The 18796-nt window shown below is 35.9% G+C and overlaps 2 protein-coding genes and 1 pseudogene across 3 annotated transcripts; 2 read left to right on the top strand and 1 right to left on the bottom strand.

Annotated features, from left to right (window-relative positions):
* Nucleotides 1-1892: 1892 nt before the first annotated feature.
* LOC308503412 (olfactory receptor 52Z1P-like) lies at nucleotides 1893-2565 on the top strand (annotated as a pseudogene). Its single transcript has one exon. The product of its transcript is annotated as an olfactory receptor 52Z1P-like (transcript).
* Nucleotides 2566-5457: 2892 nt separating this feature from the next.
* Nucleotides 5458-6402, bottom strand: LOC308503826 (olfactory receptor 51V1-like; the record flags this gene model as incomplete). The annotated part of the gene is made up of 1 exon (XM_081063491.1): nucleotides 5458-6402. The coding sequence occupies one exon, from the start codon at nucleotides 6400-6402 to the stop codon at nucleotides 5458-5460; it is 945 nt and encodes a 314-aa protein (XP_080919617.1).
* A 4346-nt stretch (nucleotides 6403-10748) lies between these two features.
* Nucleotides 10749-11550, top strand: LOC308503411 (olfactory receptor 51V1-like; the record flags this gene model as incomplete). Its single annotated transcript, XM_081062711.1, is given in 2 exon segments — nucleotides 10749-11206; nucleotides 11208-11550. Coding segments are annotated over 2 exon segments (801 nt in total).
* Nucleotides 11551-18796: the final 7246 nt, after the last annotated feature.

The following is an 18796-nucleotide window of genomic DNA, read 5'->3' as shown; positions in this document are numbered from 1 at the left end:
TTCATCTTGTTGTCTTCTAAACTATATTTATTCAACAAAAATGTATTATGTACTCACAGCCATCGTGGAACTTAAGATATATTGATGAAGAATAATACAAAATATGTAATTAGAAATATTATAGGTGTGCTATTGCGAAACAGAATGAAAAAAAAGCATAAAAAGAAGTCTTTAAAAAGATGAATCAAACTCTGATCATAGTATGTTCTTAAAACTTTGGTATATATTAGAGACTTCATAAAAATTGTTGAATAGTAAATCAATTCTTAGTATAGAACTAAACTAAACCCAAAGTCTTTAGCTTGACTTTCAAAATTCTGAGTCTTCAAGGTACAATCTACTTGTCCAGTCATATTTCTCATGTCTCTAAGACCTCAATGTGCTAGATGACTTGATTTTCAGCCTGCTTACATTCATTATTTTGACTTTTCAACTTTGTATCTTGTTCTTTTCAAAGTCAGCTTCTTGAAAGCCTAAAGTTTTTTTTGTTTTTGTTTTTTAAACAGATCTAATGATTCCGTTATTTTTTCACCATCCCCCTAGTTAAAAGTAGTGTTTTCTGTGTTATACATATGATTGAATATCTCTTATCATTCTTATCCTGATTTGACTTGAGGGGTAGTTATTTGTGTCCATGTTTCATGATCCTCACAAAGGTAGGACATTCTTGAAATAGAAGATATTTATGGTTTATATTTGATTCCTAGTTTAGCATTGCATGATATATAGAGCAAACTTAAAGAAATGTTCATAACTTATTTCTTGCATGTGTTTGCAACTCTTGTATTATTATTTTATTATCTGTAAGCTGCCTTTTTTTCCCTCCAGTAATAATATTAAAGTTTGAGCAGAAAAGGAAAAAAAGAAAGGAAGGAAAAGAGAAACATTTGAACACATACTGGCAGGGATAAATGGGAGAAAAAAGGCATTATAGGCAAGAGAGAATGGGAGGAGGAATGCAATGTGTGTGGAATATGAGAGTACATTGTCTACTGAGTTAGAATGATGTCATATGAGTGTTTGCTTTGCACAGTAGTGGTTTAACTGAAGCACATGTATACTGGATCAATGCAAAGAGAGAACATGGTTCTAAAATAATATGCACAGCTTTAAATTAATACAACTTTGTGCAAACCTAGGACTATATAGACTTCTATTTTTCTTTCTATCCAAGTTATTTTTGTTTGATGATAAAAAGTTTCATACTGAGTTATAGTCACTGATTTAGTGATCTTGAGCTCCCAAAGGGGCCAGACCACTAGTGTGAACACTGGGGCTCCAGGAAATAAAGTGTGATTAATCACCAGAAATGGAGAAGGAGACAAGGAGAAAAACTAGGATGTGCAAGAGCTTATAAGAGACTTTCATGTGTGATGCTAAGTCAGTAAGTATAATGTATTGGCTATAGTGCCTCGGCCAAGTTATGAAATCATGAAATGTTTATCATTATTTTCATTATTATCCTTATGATTATCAGTAGCATTAGTAGCATTAGCCCTATAAAGTCATGGTAACTTTCATATCAATGAAGCCTATGTGGCTTAACATCCTGGAATTATTACTGATTATCTGTCCTTTCTTAAGATAATAATTTTAATGCAAGACCAAGATTCATACTCAACATGATAAAATAACCTCAATAATTCTTCTTCTTCTTCTTCTTCTTCTTCTTCTTCTTCTTCTTCTTCTCCTCCTCCTCCTCCTCTTCCTCCTCCTCCTCCCTCTCCCTCTCCCTCTCCCTCTCCCTCGCCCTCTCGCTTTCCCCCTCTCCCTCCCCGTTCCCCCATCCCTCCCTTTCTCTCTCTCTCTCTCTCTCTCTCTCTCTCTCTCTCTCTCTCTCTCTCTCTCTCCCCCCCCCCTCCACAGTTCACTATTAGAGGACAGAGTAAAAGACAACAACCTCTTCAAACTGTACCAATCTGAGAGACATCTGGTACATGATGATTGGAATCCCAGGACTAGAAGATGTACAACACATGAATCTCTATTTCCACCTGTTCCATGTACATGGTTTCTGTCATAGACCTCTTATTGTTCCTGATTTTTGCTAAGCATAGTTTTCATGAACCCATGTACCTTCTCCTCCCTATGTTGTCCTTGGCAGATATCTTTTACTCCACAGTCACCACACCAAAGATGATAGCAATCTTCTGGTTCCAAGATGGAGATATTTCTTATGGTAGCTGTCTGTCCCAGATGTTTTTCCTACACTTCATCTTTGGGGCAGAGCCTGCCATATTGCTGGCTATGGCATTCAATTGCGATGTAGCCATCTGTTATCCACTAAGATATGCTACCATTCCAACCCCCTCAATCACTGGAAAAATGGGTTTTGCATCTGTGATTAGGAGTTTCTTCATCTGTTTTCCCTTGGTTTTACAGGTTTATCAGCTTACTTACTGCTACTGTGACCCTATTTTCCTCATTCCTGGATGTGGTGTTTATCATTATCTCTTATACCTTTATACTCTATACCTTGTTCAAAATTCTCTCACAGTGCTTGACTCAAGGTTCTGGGTACTTGTGGCTTCCATGTTTGTGTTATCCAACTGTTCTATACCCTAGCCTAAAATTATATTGGATATCTTATATCATGCCAGCATTGGGAGAGGATAATAATAGTAAATGTTTGAGAAAATGAGATCATGTTAAAGTCTTACTCTTTTTGCTGATTTTGTTCAGGACAGTATCAGACCAAGAACACCTTAGATTCTGTGCAATATTGAGTTTTACTACAACAGGCTTAAAGTATAATTGATTGAGTGTGATCATTTAATCAGGAAATACTAATTTTAGGCAATAGGATATAATATAGTTGTGTGACTAAGAGGGAAATCTCTGAAGTCAAGCCTTCCAATAATCAAATCTCTACTCCATTTGTTCTAAGTATAAAATCTTAGGAAAGTTATTGTAGCTACATGTCCATGTTTTTTAATTGAGGAAGTATATATAAAGCATTTTATAATAATATCTGAACCATAATAGCAAATGTTAGAGTCAGGGAATTAAGAGAAAATGGGTCATGTTTCAGGGTTTTCAGAGTATACACCAACATTATAGATGGGTCACTAAGTGGATCAAGAGAAAATAATGAGTCACCATTCAGCAGAGGGTGCAGAAAGGATAAAATCCCAGACTCAGAGAGGAGGTAGTAAGATCAGATTCATTTAATGACAGTCAGCCAAGTATTGCAGACTTAGACCAGAGACTCATCCAGTTGTTCCATCCAATTCCTGGAACAACTGGTTTCCCCTTTAATGCAGGGGGATAAGGGACTTGGATGGGGGTAGGAGTGAGTAGCATAGATCTATGAAGGAAATCAATAGTATAGCAGAGAATATCAATTTCCAATTGACAGGAGAGTTTGTTTTTTTAAATAAATTAGGTTACACCACAGCAAAGATATTTTTTTAACTTAAAAACTTTAATTGAACTTTAAATGTAAAATGTAAATGTAAAATGAAACAGTAGTAGCAATAGAAAATGTGCTGTGAAACTAAATTGCCCCATTATTATTTTCTAGTAATTTAAAATTTCTTTACCTCAATTTCCTCATCTGTAAACTTAAATGATTATAATTTATCTCAGAGATTTGCTCTGAAAATTAATGACAAGATCACTACTTAGTGCTTCCATGGTGCTTTGCCTATTATTGGCATCCGATAAATATAAACTAAACGTTATTTCTGACTATTATTATTATTACTGTGCTTGTTGTACTATTAGTAGTAAAGATATAAACAATAAAAATAAACTGTACAGATTTTGAGAAAATGCTTTTAGAATCATAGGGTGTTTACACTTATAACAGTTTTATTCAAAATCAAACTATGAAACACTAAAATGCCGACCAATTGATGAACAAAAAAATTTGCTGTAGGTCATACAGTGAAATAAGATTCAAAAATAAAATGAAGCGTGGATACAGTCAGTAACAAGAATGAATTTCAAAAGCATTATAGTAGTAAGTGAGACTCCAAACATAAAATATTACTTTATGATTTAATTTACATGACCTACTGTTAAAAGCAAACTGTATGACAGAAATCAGATTAGTAGTTGCCAGGCACTTGGGGCTGTAGGAGAAAACTGACCACAAAGAAGTAAAATTCATTTTTGGAGGTGATAGAAATATTCTATACTTGATTGTGGTGGTGATTACATAACTGTAAAAAATTTTCAGAGCTTACCAAACTATACATGCACATCTAAACAGAGTGAATTACTATTTGTATTTGTGCATCCAAAAACTTGCTTTACATATATTCAATAGATAGATATAAATATTCAATAGATATATTCTATTGAATATATCTATATATCAATAGATAGATATTCAATAGATATAAATATCATTGTGGTAATAATACTTTGAGGAAACCCATAAATAACAACAGAGTCCAAATGTATGCACAGAGTCCAAATATTACTATCCATGATTTACTTTGAGGATTTTTCTACTACTGTTTTTATATAAATGTTTTATAATACCTACATGACCATTTAATAGAGTTCAGATTTTAAAAGTACAGAAGAAAGGTAGGAAGGAAAGCTATAATGTGATTATCTCCTAGAGTAGGACATATCATTTAACCTTTGTGTGTTTTAAACTATCCATGCATATAATAGAAATAATATCTACCACAGAGTCTTGATGGGGAGATATATTAGAAACATATCTATATTACTTGGCCATAGTAACACGCTATGCTATTTTGTTCTCTTTTTAAACTGGGGCCAGGGATTTAAATGAGATGTGGCCTCATACTAAACATTTTCAAATTGTTTCTAAATCGTTGTTGCTATTGGTATTATTATTTGAATAAACAAACTAATTACAAAAGTTTCTATTCTGGCAATTACTGGTTGTTTATATCTCCAGTTCAATTACTACTCATAGGACAGAAGCAAGGAAAGAGTATTTGGTGGGCAAAAAGTACCAGATTAGTTTTTGTTCTTTATTTGTTTCACAACTTTTTAAATCATCCAAATAGTTCAATCTCCCTATGATGCTTACTCCATTACATGACTATGTGGCTAAACTGGGTAACAGGGAATGGTGGCTAAACAATAAACAAGAATGCTACCTAGAGTAGTGAAAATGACTAAGACAATTGTTGATCTTTTAATAAGCCCTTTTACTAAAACTTACCTTTTCCATATTGGGTGGATCCAAAACAATTCTCCCACAAGATATGAATCTTAATAGCTAATCTGTCTCACACATTAATGATTCTCAGTCCATTATATATGTATTTTATGATTCATAAAATTAATCATAATATAACCCATGTACATGTCACTGACTTGTGGTTGTGGGAAGAATGGAGAGGAAAAGTATTTGCAACAAAGAAAACATTATACAAATAAAAGTCATTAAATTAATTTTATTTATTAACTCTTACCCTTTTGAGATCCACTTGTTGACTTTTAAATATTCATAATTGATCTCAACACCTACATTACTTTCAAGTACAACAATCTCTGGACTCTCCTTCGTATTTGCTGGGTCTTGATGCTATAAATAATGGGGTTCATCAAGGGTGGGAAAAGGATATAGATGCTGCCCATGAGGACATGAACTAACGGTGAGAGGTGTTTTCCAAAGCGATGCACCATGGTCAGACCAATGATCGGAATGTAGAAAACTGAAACAGCACAGATGTGAGATACACAGGTCTGCAAGGACTTGATTCTCTCCTCCTGTGATGCAATAGCTAAAACTGCATGCAAGATCATGATGTAGGAGATAAGTATGAGCACTGCATCCAACAACAGGTTGCTAATCACCAGGGCCAGCCCATAGATGCTGTTGAAGTGGATGTCTGAACAGGCCATTCGAATTAAGTCCTGGTGCAGGCAGAAAGAGTGAGAGAGGATGTGGGGACGACAGTAATTTAAGAACTTTAGGCGAATGATGACCGGAGGTATGAGTAAAGTACTCCTGCATAAGATTGCCATCCCAATTTTCATGATTTTGTCTTGAGTTAGGATGGAGGAGTAGCGTAGTGGGTGACAAATGGCAATGTAGCGGTCAAAGGCCATCGCAAGGAGGACAGAGGACTCCATGAAGGACAGACCATGGATGAAGTAGGACTGGGCAATGCAGGCATCCAGACTGATCTCTTGAATGAATCCCCACAGGATTCCCAGCACTGTATACATGGTGGACAGCCCCATGCACAGGTCAGTGAGGGCCAGCATGGCCAGGAAGTAGAACATGGGCTGGTGCAGGCTCGGCTCCGTCTGGATCACATGGAGCACCAAGCAATTTCCCAGGAAAACTATAGCATAGATGGAAGTGAAAGGGATGGAGATCCAGAGATAGTCAACTTCTAGGCCAGGAAAACCAGTGAGAATAAATCCGGAACTATTGAAGTTCAAGATAGAGATAGCAGACATTAAGAGAGAACTGGAATATTTCTAGAAAGATGTTGCAAATTAGATCAGTTTATAATCCCCTACTTTCTAGTAACCTTTTTCTGTTTTTGAGAAGAAAATGAAATATAATATAATACAGTTCTCTTTAGTGTAATAAACTCAGCAAAATCTATAGAAACCTGACTCTTTATCCTGAAGGCCAAAAATCTGTTGTCTAGACACAGAGTTTCCGTGCTAGTGACTACCAATACCTGGAGGCTAGGGAGTTTTATGCAGAAGCAATAATGTTAATGGACACATGGGATTTGGAAGAAACTTCTGGGAGCATCTGTTTATATACAAAGTAAGATAATATATTATCACAGGTGTCTACTGCTGCCATGGCTGGCAGCATCCTCAGAAAAATGTGAAATATATGAGTAATTTTTCTCTTGGGTACCACATATGTTCCTTTTACTACCCCCAAAGGGTCATAAGATTCCCAAATGAAATGGACTGGTTAAAGCAATCTAACTTTGCAGAACATAAAATTAGGTAAGAGAAACGTAACAAAGTGGAATCAGAAGTTTCATTGCACATTTCACCTTGTTTAACCCCTCTTTAAGTGATTTACTTTTGCACAATTATTTTAACTGTACTTTTTATTCTTTATATTCCACATTTTTCTTCTCTATTTTCATGCATCTCTTTATCCTACATGGGATTTCTGTCTTTTCTGACCCTTGCAATAATTTTACCTCTTATGTATTTCTATATAACATAAGTAACATACATTTTAAACTGGAAATTATTAAATCAATATTTGATCTTGGGTAAATAGCTAGGAATGGAATGGTTAGATCATATGGTTTGATATTTATTTAATGTTCAAAAACATTGTCAACATGTCTTCTAAAGCAACTATGCCATTGACACTCTGACGAGTAGTATATGAAAATTACAGTTCCTCCATATCTTGGCCAATACTTAGAATAGTTACAATGTGTTTTTTTAAATTTTGCTTTGCTATATGAATAGGCATGTAGTGATATATCATTGTGGTTTTAATTTATACTTCCTCTATGACACATACTTTTTTGCATCTTTTCATATGCTTATTTGTCATATATACATCTTCTTGATGAAGTGCCTATTTAAATAATTTTCCCTTTTGTAATGTTGTTTTCTTCTTATTAAGTTTGGAGAATTCTTTAAATATTTTAATTACAAAATCCTTAGCAGATATATGATTTTCATATTGTTATATTCAGTTTGTAAATTGTTTTTTCTTTCTCTTAACTGTGACCCCCCCAAAAAAAAACCAAAAGGTTTTTTTTTAATTTTTATTAGATTTATTGGGGTGACATTGGTTAGTAAAATTATATAGATTTCAAATGTACATTTCTATAATACATCACCTATATGTTGCACTGTGTATTCACCACCCAGAGTCAGTTCTCCTTCCTTCACCATATATGCAATGCCCTTTTCCCTCTTCTACCATCCCTCTCCCCCCTTACCCTCTGATAACCACCAAACTGTTGTCTATGTCTATGAGTTTTTGTTTCTTTGTTTACTTTGTTCATTTATTCAGTTTTGTACCCCACATGTGAGTGAAGTCATATAGTTGTCAACTTTTTCTGTCTGACTTATTTCACTTAGCATCATAATCTCAAGATATATCCATGTTGTCACAAATGGCAGTGTTTCATCTTTTCTTACTGCGGAGTAGTATTCCATTGTACATATGTACCACATCTTCTTTATCCAATCATCTATTGAAGGACAGTTTGGTTGTTTTCATGTCTTGGCCACTGTGAATAATGCCACAATGAATATAGGCGTACATATATCTTAATGGATAAATGTTTCCAGATTTTTTTGGTAGATATCCAGAAGAGAGATTGCTCAGTCATATGGTAATTCTGTTGTTAATATTTTGAGGAACCTCCATATTGTTTTCCATAGGGGCTGTACCAATTTACATTCCCACCGGCAGTATATGAGGGCTGCTTTTTCTCCACAACTTCTCCAACACTTGTTATAACTTGTCTTATTTTATTTTTGTTATATCTACAAACTCATTGGCAAACCAAAAATTACAACATTTTCTCATATGTTTTATCCTGGAATTTTGGCATTTTACCTATACATCTATGACCTATTTTGAGTTAATTTTTATATAAGGCTATAGTAATAAAAACAGTATGGTTTCGCCATAAAAACAGACACGTAGATCAATGGAAGAGAATAGAGAGCCCAGAAATAAACCCATGCCTATATTGCCATTTAATCTATGACAAAAGAGGGAAGAATATACAGTGGGGTAAAGACAATCTATTCAATAAATGGTGTTGGAAAAACTTGACAGATACATGCAAAAAAACCCTGAAGCTGGACCGCCTTTTTATACCATATACCAGAATAAACTCAAAATGGTTTAAAAACTTAAATGAAGACCTGAAATCATAAAATTCCTAGAAGAAAACGTAGGTAGTAAACACTCTGACATTGCTCTTAGTAATATTTTTCTGATCTATCTCCTTGGGCAAAGGAAACAAAAGAAAAAATAAATAAATGGCATTACATTAAACTAAAAAGTTTTTGCCCAGCAAAAGAAGCCATCAATAAAACAAAAAGACATCCTACTGAATGGGAAAGGGTATTCATCAATGATACATCTGAGAAGGAGTAAATATCCAAAATTTATAAAGAACTCCTATACTCAACATAAAAAAAAAAAATCAGTCCAATTAAATAATGGGCAGAGAATCTGAATAGACATTTCTCTAAAGAGGACACACACATGGCCAATAGACATATGAAAAGATGCTTAATGTCACTAATCATCAGAGCAATGCAAATTAAGACAGCAATGAGATGTTACCTCCCACCTGTCTGGATGGCTATCATTAATAAATCAAGAAACAACAAATGTTGGCGAGGATGTGAAGAAAAGAGAACTGTTGGTGTGATTGCCAATTGCTGCAGCCACTATAGAAAATGGTTTGGAGCTTCCTCAAAAAAATTGAAAATAGAACTACCTTATGACACAGCAATTTCACTTCTGGGTATTTATCCAAAGAAATTCAAAACACTAATTTGAAAAGATATATGCACTCCATGTTTATTGCAGCACTATTTACAATAGCCAAGATATGTAAGCAACCCGAGTACTCATCAATAGACAGTTGGATGAAGTTATACATATACAATGGAATATTACTTGGCCATAAAACAGAATTAAATCTTACCATTTATGACAACATGGATGGACCTAGAAGGTATAATGCTAAGTGAAATCAGACTGAGAAAGACAAATATCAAATGATCTCATATGTAGAATCTAAAGAACAAAAGAAATTAAAAAACAAAACAGGAATAGACTCATAGATGCAGAAAACAAACTGATGGTTGCCAAAGGGGCGGGGAGTTGGGGAGTGGGTGAAAAAGGTAAAGAAATTGAGATATATAAATTGGTAGTTACAAAATAGTCACAGGAATGTAAAGTACAGCAGAGAGAATATAGTCAATAATGTTGTAACAATTATGTACAGTGCCAGTGGATACTAAACTAATCAGAAGGATCACTGCATAAATTACAAAAATGTCTAACCACTATGCTGCACACCTAAAACTAACATAAAATAATATTGAATGTTAACTCTAACTGAAAAAATAAATTTAAAAATTTTAAAAAGGAAAATACTTCAGAATTCTGATACTCTAATTTTCCACTGGGTGTTTATTTCTAGCCTTCTAGTATTGACTTTTCAGTCTGTGCAGCAGTCTTCCTTCTCTAAGGTTAGAAAAGATTTGTGAACTCTGGGGAAAATGATGCTATTTATCCATTCCTAACAATCTCAAAGAATTACTAGCCTGGAGGTAATCAGGCAGAATCTTTCATTTGCATCATCCACCAGGAGGGAATAGGGGTCTCCCAGGAGCCTGGGTTCACCTTGCTCACAATCCTCTTCATTCCTTTCTCATAAGTCTGTGTGTTCTGACGCTCTGTGCTCTAAGGACTGCAAACGGAGATAGTTTTAGGAGGCTTACTGAGGGGCATCAGCCCTATTCTCTCAATAACTTTAGTCACTGTCACCTGGTATGGTGACAGTGGCTGAGAGACTAAAAGTGAATGAAATTAATACCGATTTGTGTCTACAACCTCTAAGACCTAACACCAAGGAGGTTCCCTATGAAATCATCTTGTGCTATAGCTTCTCCTACAGGCTTGAGCTGCCATGGGATTCTACAGTTAGCTTTACCTGTGCTATACTCCAAATAGCTGTGTTATACATGACTGTTCTCAAAGACAGCAGACAGTTTAAACAAAACTGTGAATGAGTAAATAGTTATCTGATCTTGGAAATTACATTAAAATATCTATGACTGCTTCTTCTGCTATCAACTCCTCCATATTCATTCTCAGGGGGTTCCCTGGCCTAGGTCAGTACTATCCCTGGTTTTCAATTCCCTTCTCCGCCATCTATGCCATGGTGCTTCTGGGAAACTGCCTGGTGCTGCACGTGATCCGGACCGAGCCAAGCCTGCACCAGCCCATGTTCTACTTCCTGGCCATGCTGGCCCTCACTGACCTCTGCATGGGGCTATCCACAGTGCACACAGTGCTGGGGGTCCTGTGGGGGCTCAGCCAGGAAGTCAGCCTGGATGCCTGCATCGCACAGACTTATTTTGTCCACGGTCTCTCCTGCACAGAGTCTGGAATCCTTCTTGCCATGGCCTTTGATCACTTTACTGCAATCTGCAATCCTCTGAGATATACATCTATCCTGACTAATAGGAGAATCATTCATTTCGTAGTGAGCATTGTGATGAGAAGTGCTGTCTATTCTTCCTGTTATCATTCGTTTGAAGTTCTTCCATTACTGCCGCCCCCATAACCTCTCCCACTCTTTCTGCCTGCACCAGGACCTACTCCGTCTGGTCTGCTCTGACATCCGCTTCAACAGCTTCTATGCCCTGGCTCTGGTCGTTTGTACCTTGCTGTTGGATGCTGTTCTTGTTCTCATCTCCTATGTTTTCATCTTGCAGACAGTGTTGGCAATCGCATCGCGGAAAGAGAAGCTCAAGTCTTTACACACGTGTGTTTTCCACATTTGTGCTGTCCTGGCTTTTTATATTCCCATCATAATGAATAATCTCTGTGATATAAAAAAAAAAAATTAGCAACATCGTTGCTACAAGCTGATGAACTTAATTTTCCAATCTCGTAGAAATGTCAAATCACTGTGTTGTACACCTGTAACGAATATAATATTGTATGTCAACTATACTCTAATTTAAAAGATTTTTATATTCCAGAAAAATGAGAATATTTTAGTAATGACTTTTTTGAGAAAGAGGTATGTGACTGAGGCTTGTAGAAGGAAGGAAAGTAACCTGGGAAATATAAAAAGGAAAATTTTCAGGCAAAACAGAAAAGAAAAAAATGTGGAGAATACATTGGGCTGCATTAAAAATAGGTGAGTAAGTGGCTCTAAAATTCCAGGCGGAAAAGTTGAAAATTAGGAGCAAGGTTATGAAAGAGGAGATTTTAATTTAATTTTAATTCTTAGGGCAATATGAACTACTAATAATTTAGATGTAATTAGAGGTAGAGGTAATTAGAATGGTAATTTGATCAAACATATATGTTAAGAACATCAATCCTCCTACTGAATAGATGAGAAGGACAAGAGTTGACCACAGAATATTTGGTAAAAGGATCTTAATAAAAGGATGTAGTAGTGTTTGAACAAGAGCAAGCTCAGGGAGTTGCAGGAAGTGGAAGTATATGAGACATATTTAGTAGGTAGAATCAAGATTTGGTGATTGGCTGTGAGGGATAAGACAATAGGAGGCACTAAATCATAGTTAGATTTTTGGAATGAGAAACTACAGAGATCATATAGCCATGTACAGGTATGCCTCCTTTTATTGCACGTTGCTTTATTGAGCTCCACAGATACTGTGCTCTTTGCAAATTGAAGGTGAGATTCACCACCCACAAAAAAATTATGACTCCCTGAAGACTCAGATGATGGTTGGCATTTTTTACCAATAAAGTGTTTTTAATTAAAGTATGTACATTTTAAAAAGATATAATGCTATTCCACATTTAATAGATTACAAAATAGTGTAAGTATGACATTTATATGTACTGGGAAACCAAAATTCATGTGACTTGCGACACTCACTTTATTGTGTTGGTCTGGAACTAAACCCTTAATATCTTTGAGGTATTCCTGTACTGAGATAAGAAAGGTGTGGGAAAAGGTGTGGTATTTGAGATAATGGGAGTTGATGACTTAACCAAGTAAAGGAAATAGTATGAGTATACTAAAAAACTTGAGCAATATAATCACCAGCAATAGTGTTCAAAGGAAACAATAAAAATATTAGAGGAACACAATGTCAGTGAGTCCAAAAAGAAAGGTATTTTAAAAAAGGGACTGAGTATGTCGAAATTACATGAGAGTGATTTAAATTAGGTACTGAAAATTAACCACTAGATTTAGAAAAACAATGCAAAACTTATGAACAGTGTTTGCAGAGTGGTGGGAATTGAATGGAATTAATGTTTTAAAAATTCATGAAGGGAATTTGAATTATTAGGTGAAAGTGATATGAATATTTTGTTTGTTTGTTTGTTTGTTAGTGAGAATTTTGCCACAGAAAAGTGTAGTGGTCAAAGTGTGATCCATAATCCTCCTTTCCTTATATCCTTCCCTCCTTTTCTCCCTCCTTTCATTCTTGTTTTCTTCCTTCCATTTTCCTTCATTCTGATGTAAATGATGTTGGATCTGCTGGCAGTTTCTGAGTGTGGGCTGGAATCCTGTCTTGTGAGACCTAAGACAGGAAATACGGACCCAGGAGAGGCAAAGAATTTTAAAAAGAGGATAGTTTATTGAAAGCAAAGGGTCAGATCTCCTGAGTAGGAGGGATGTCCCGAATAGGGGTGCCCAGTCTGGGGTAAAACCTCCTATTTTTTATAACATTTTTTTATTAGTTTCAGGTGCACAAAACAATGTAATAGTTAGACATTTATTATTTATATCGCTCACACAGTGGCAACCCCCCTCCCCCATCCACTATCCCTCTGACATCGCACACAGCAATTATATTCCCACTGTCTCTATTCCTAATGCTGTACTCTGCTTCTTGTAAATATATATATATATATATATATATATCTATATATATATATATATATATATCTATATATATATATATATATATATATATATATAAATTGTAGTTGACATCCATTATTGTTCAACTTCAGCTTCAGGTGTACAGTGCAGTGATCAGGCATCTACATCATCCCTAAGGTGGTCTCCCTAACGAGACAAGTGTCCATCGGATACCCTACAAAATCTTTACAACATTATTTATTACATTCCCCAAATTGACTATTCTTGGATCTTTTATCCGTTTGAAGAAGGGAACTGTTTGAAGAAGGGGACTGGTGCTTTCTAATGAAATCTGTCTACCAGGTTTGTTCTGCTTGTCCATCCTAAAGGAATTAGTGAATTAACCCACTCTTATCTATCAGATCTGCTCCGTTTGTCAGGCCAAAAGGAATTTTATGATTGACCTCAAGGCATTGTTACATTTTGTCCTGGAGCAAGGAGTGACTTCAAAACCTGGAGTTTTTTTGAACCCAAGGTCCATAAGTTTAGTACCTATGTTTTCTTCAATGCAGTTTATTGTGTCAGGTCTTATGCTTAAGTCTTTGATCCATTTTGAATTAATTTTGGTACATGGTGACAGATAGCAGTCCAGTTTCATTCTTTTGCACGTAGCTATCCAATTCTGCCAGCACCATTTATTGAAGAGGCTGTCTTTCCTCCATTGTATGTTTTTAGCTTCTTTGTCAAAAATTATCTGTCCATATTTATGTGGTTTTATTTCTGGATTCTCAATTCTATTCCATTGGTCTATGTGTCTGTTTTTCCGCCAATACCAAGCTGTTTTGATTATTGTAGCCCTGTAGTATAAGGAAAAATCAGGGAGTGTGATACCTCCAGTATTGTTCTTTTTTTTTAATATTGCTTTGGCTATTCGGGGTCTTTTGTGGTTCCAAACAAATCTGATGATTTTTTGTTCTATTTCTTTAAAAAATGCCATTGGGATTTTAATAGGGATTGCATTAAATCTGTATATGGCTTTGGGTAATATGGCCATTTTATGAATTTGACTCCAAAGGCAATGGAAGTAAAAACTAAAATAAATGAATGGGATTATATGAAACTGAAAAGCTTCTGCACAGCAAAAGAAATTATTGACAAAATAATGAGGCAACCAACTGAATGGGAGAAGATTTTCGCAAACAGTTCCTCTGATAAGGGGCTAATATCCAAAATATACAAGGAACTCATGAAACTCAACAACAAAAAAACAAACAACCCAATTGAAAAATGGACAGAGGACCTGAAGAGACATTTCTCCAAAGAGGATATACAAATGGCAAATAGACATATGAAAAAATGCTCAACATCGCTAATCATCAGAGAAATACAAATGAAAACCACAGTGAGATATCACCTCACCCCAGTCAGAATGGCTTTCATCAACAAAACAAATAGTAACAAGTGTTGGAGAGGCTGTGGAGAAAAAGGAACTCTCATACACTGTTGGTGGGAATGCAGACTGGTGCAGCCGCTATGGAAGGCAGTGTGGAGGTTCCTCAAGAAATTACGAATAGAATTACCATATGACCCAGCAATCGCTCTCCTGGGTATCTACCCCAAAAATATAAAAGCATTTCTCTATAGAGACACGTGTACGCCAATGTTCATTGCAGCTTTGTTTACGGTGGCCAAGACATGGAAACAACCAAAATGTCCTTCAATAGATGAATGGATAAAGAAGTTGTGGTACATATACACAATGGAATACTATTCAGCGTTAAGGAAAGACGATATAGGAGCATTTGTGACAACATGGATGGATCTTGAGAGTATAATGCTAAGTGAAATAAGTCAGACAGAAAAAGCAGAGAACCCTATGATTTCACTGATATGTGGTATATAAACCAAAAAGAACAAGACAAACAAATGAGAAACAAAAACTCATAGACACAGACAATAATTTAGTGGTTACCAGAGGGTAAGGGGGTGAGGGGTGGGTGATGAGGGTAAAGGGGATCAAATATATGGTGATGGAAGGAGAACTGACTCTGGGTGGTGAACACACAATGGGATTTATAGACGATGTAATAAAGAATTGTACACCTGAAATCTATGTAAATTTACTAACAATTGTCACCCCAATAAATTTAATGAAAAAACAAAACAAAACAAAAAAAACCCTGGAGTTTTAGGATATGGCTGTCTTTGTTTATACCACTAGGGACGTCCCTGTCTACCTAACGATATGCTAAGTAACCTGTCTCAGTTCTTCCCTCCCACTGTCTCTTTCTGCCATCCTGTCTTTGTCTGTCTGTCAGTCTCTCTCTCTCCCTCCTTCCTCTCTTTTTCTCCCTCTTTCACTCTTATCTCCCTTTCTTCCACATTGCCTTCTCTTCCCTTCCTTCTCTATTTGTTTTTACTTATATAACAGATTCATGATTAAATCTTAATTGTACAGTAGTACCATGGTTTTCGAACATCTCTGCTGATGAACATTTTGGTTTATGAGTCCCGTAAACTGAAAGTAAATGCTTCGATTTTAGAACAGGACTCAGAAGTGGAATATGTCACACAGCTTCCCCTGAGTGCAAGATCCTGAGACCTAGCTGTCAGCTGTTTTCGAATGTTTCAGAGCTCGTGGATTACGTTTGAAAACTGAGGTACCACTGTATTTTCTTTCCCTGTTGTTTTTGTCATTGTATTACGATAGCTACTTTCCAACGATAAATATTCCTGCCAAATTAACCATCTAAAGTATTTCCCAATGGTCACAGGACAAAAAATAAATACCTTGCCTGGGGAAATGCCACCTTACTTCTTATGATCTTCTACCTTGATCTAATCAGTAACAATTAATAACTCATACTTGAGATCACAAACAGAAGTATTACTAAAGTTTACTTTTGGTAATATATGCACTTTGAGTTTAATTTTTTTCTTTCCATTTTCATGCTACCTGAAAGCAAGGGCTTTTTACCTTGCCACAGGGACAGTGTCAAAATAAATGTGAAAATTATCCGTAAGTCAGAACCATGAGGATGATGATCACAAATATTTACAACAGGAGTTAACCTCCTTTTATTTTACTGAATATTTTTAACTTTTTTATTACAAAATAGGTACAAAAAAGGTACAAAAATAAAACAGGATTTCTGCATACTCATCACTCATTTTCCTCCAGCCCCCCCCCCTTTTTTATCTCTCTCCTCTCATTTATTTTTCCTGTGAAGTATTATAGTAATTATCTACAAATACTTTGGAGAGCATTTCTAAAATACAAGTTAAATCTCTTGCACAAATTCATTTCACTTTTAAGATTTTTCGAAGCCCTGAGATATAGGAAGGAGGTACATTATAGAATTATGTATTTAATCCATGAAATTTATTGAAATATAATTAACAAACCATAAAATTCACCCATTTTTAGAATATTTTCAGAGTTGGGCAGCAGTCACCCCAATCTAATTTTACAAAATCCCAATTACTCCAAAAAGAAACCTTATGTCTATTTGTTGCGGATAAACAACGAGGATGGAGAGACTCAAGCAGCACGCAGAGATCAGGGAGAACACAGCTTTATTAAGCCAGCGGGTTTAGCGGGATTGTTCCCAAAGACTGAGCACTAACCGGAGGTCGGGTGCTTTGTTTATAGGGTTAGGCCTCCGGGTTTGGGGGGGTTCGTGCCATTGCTATTGCAGTGCTAGGATTGGTTAAATCTGGCTGGGGTGCTGGGGAGGTCCATCCCTAACAGCTGTGATCCCTCAACACTGTTTTGACGGGAAAGTCTCTAACTGCTGTGTGAGGAGGAGGAGGGGGATGGAAGCTCCTAGAGGTGCCCGCAGGAAAAAAACGTCCCAACATATTTAGAATCACTCTCCATTCCCACTGCCAATCCTAGGCAACCACTTTTCTACATTCTGTCTACAGAATGGAAAACTACAGATTTTCCAATCTGGATATTTTGCGCAAATAGAATCATATAAGATGTGTTCTTTGTATCTCACTTTTTAAACAGAGTATAATGTTTTTGAGGTTCACCTATGTTGTAACACGTATCAGTACTTCATCCCTTTTTATTGCTGACAAGTCTATTTTATGTAGATGAAATGCTTTGGTTTTTTTAATGATTAAATAGTTAATACTTATTCACCAAAATCAGTGATCATTTTCTAGAGAAACTTTTAGATTATATTAAGGTTAAATGTACAAGCTTTTTTTTTTTTTTAATTTTTAAATTTATTTTTATTAAATTTATGGGGGTGACATTGGTTAATAAAATTATATAGGTTTCAAGTGTACAATTCTGTATTACATCATCTGTATATCACATTGTGTGTTCACCACCCAGAGTTAGAGCTTCCATCACCATGTATTTGATCCGCTTTACTCTCTTCTACCACCCCCTCCCCCCTTACCCTTTGGTAATCATTAAACTGTTGTCTGTATCTGTGAGTTTTTATTTATTTGTCTTGTTACTTTCAGTTTTATATCCCACATATGAGTGAAATCATATGGTTCTCAACATTTTCTGTCTTGTTTCGCTTAGCATTATAATCTCAAGATCCATCCGTGTTGTCACCAATGGCAGTATTTCATCTTATGGCCAAGTAATATTCCATTGTATATATGTACCACATCTCTCTCCAATCATCTAGTGAAGAACACTTTGGTTGTTTCCATGTGTTGGCCACCGTGTATAATGATGCAATGAACATAGAGACACATATATCTTTATGTGTGGATACATGTTTTCAGATTTTGGGGGTGGATACCCAGAAGACGGATTGCTGGGTCTTGTGGTGATTCTATTCTTAATTTTTTGAGGAAAAAATTTTTTCCGTAGTGGCTGTAAATGTACAAGCTTTTGAGTTCCATCTTTTTAGTGATGAGCAAACAGTCCTTGAAGCTGTTTCTCCCCTGCAGAGAAACGAATTGGCATACCTGCCCATTGCTAAATCCAGTCTTCAGCCATCTGACCAAGAAACCTAACCAGAACACACGGGAAGCTGTGCAGCTCATCCAACAGCCCTGCTTACAGAGGGCACAGCTTGTGGCTTTCCCTGTCTGCACAGGAAAACTGGTGGCTCTGTCTGGCAGGGAATTTAGGACACAATCTTACTGGTTCATTTCCATACAATGTGCCATGCAGACCTGGGCAGAGAAGTTAATTTATAGCCCCACCTACTGCTGCGAACAGTACAGTCTGGAATGTCTGATAAGTCATTTCTCTCCTTAGTTTATCCTTCAGCCCAGGTTTCAAGTAATTTTTTTTAATAAAAATTATTTTATTAAAATACATT

This window comes from Rhinolophus hipposideros (genome assembly GCF_964194185.1).
Source record: "Rhinolophus hipposideros genome assembly, chromosome: 10".
In the NCBI taxonomy this organism is placed as follows: Eukaryota; Metazoa; Chordata; class Mammalia; order Chiroptera; family Rhinolophidae; genus Rhinolophus; species Rhinolophus hipposideros.
Note: the sequence above shows the minus strand (reverse complement) of the source record. Positions and strands in the feature narration are given on the sequence as shown.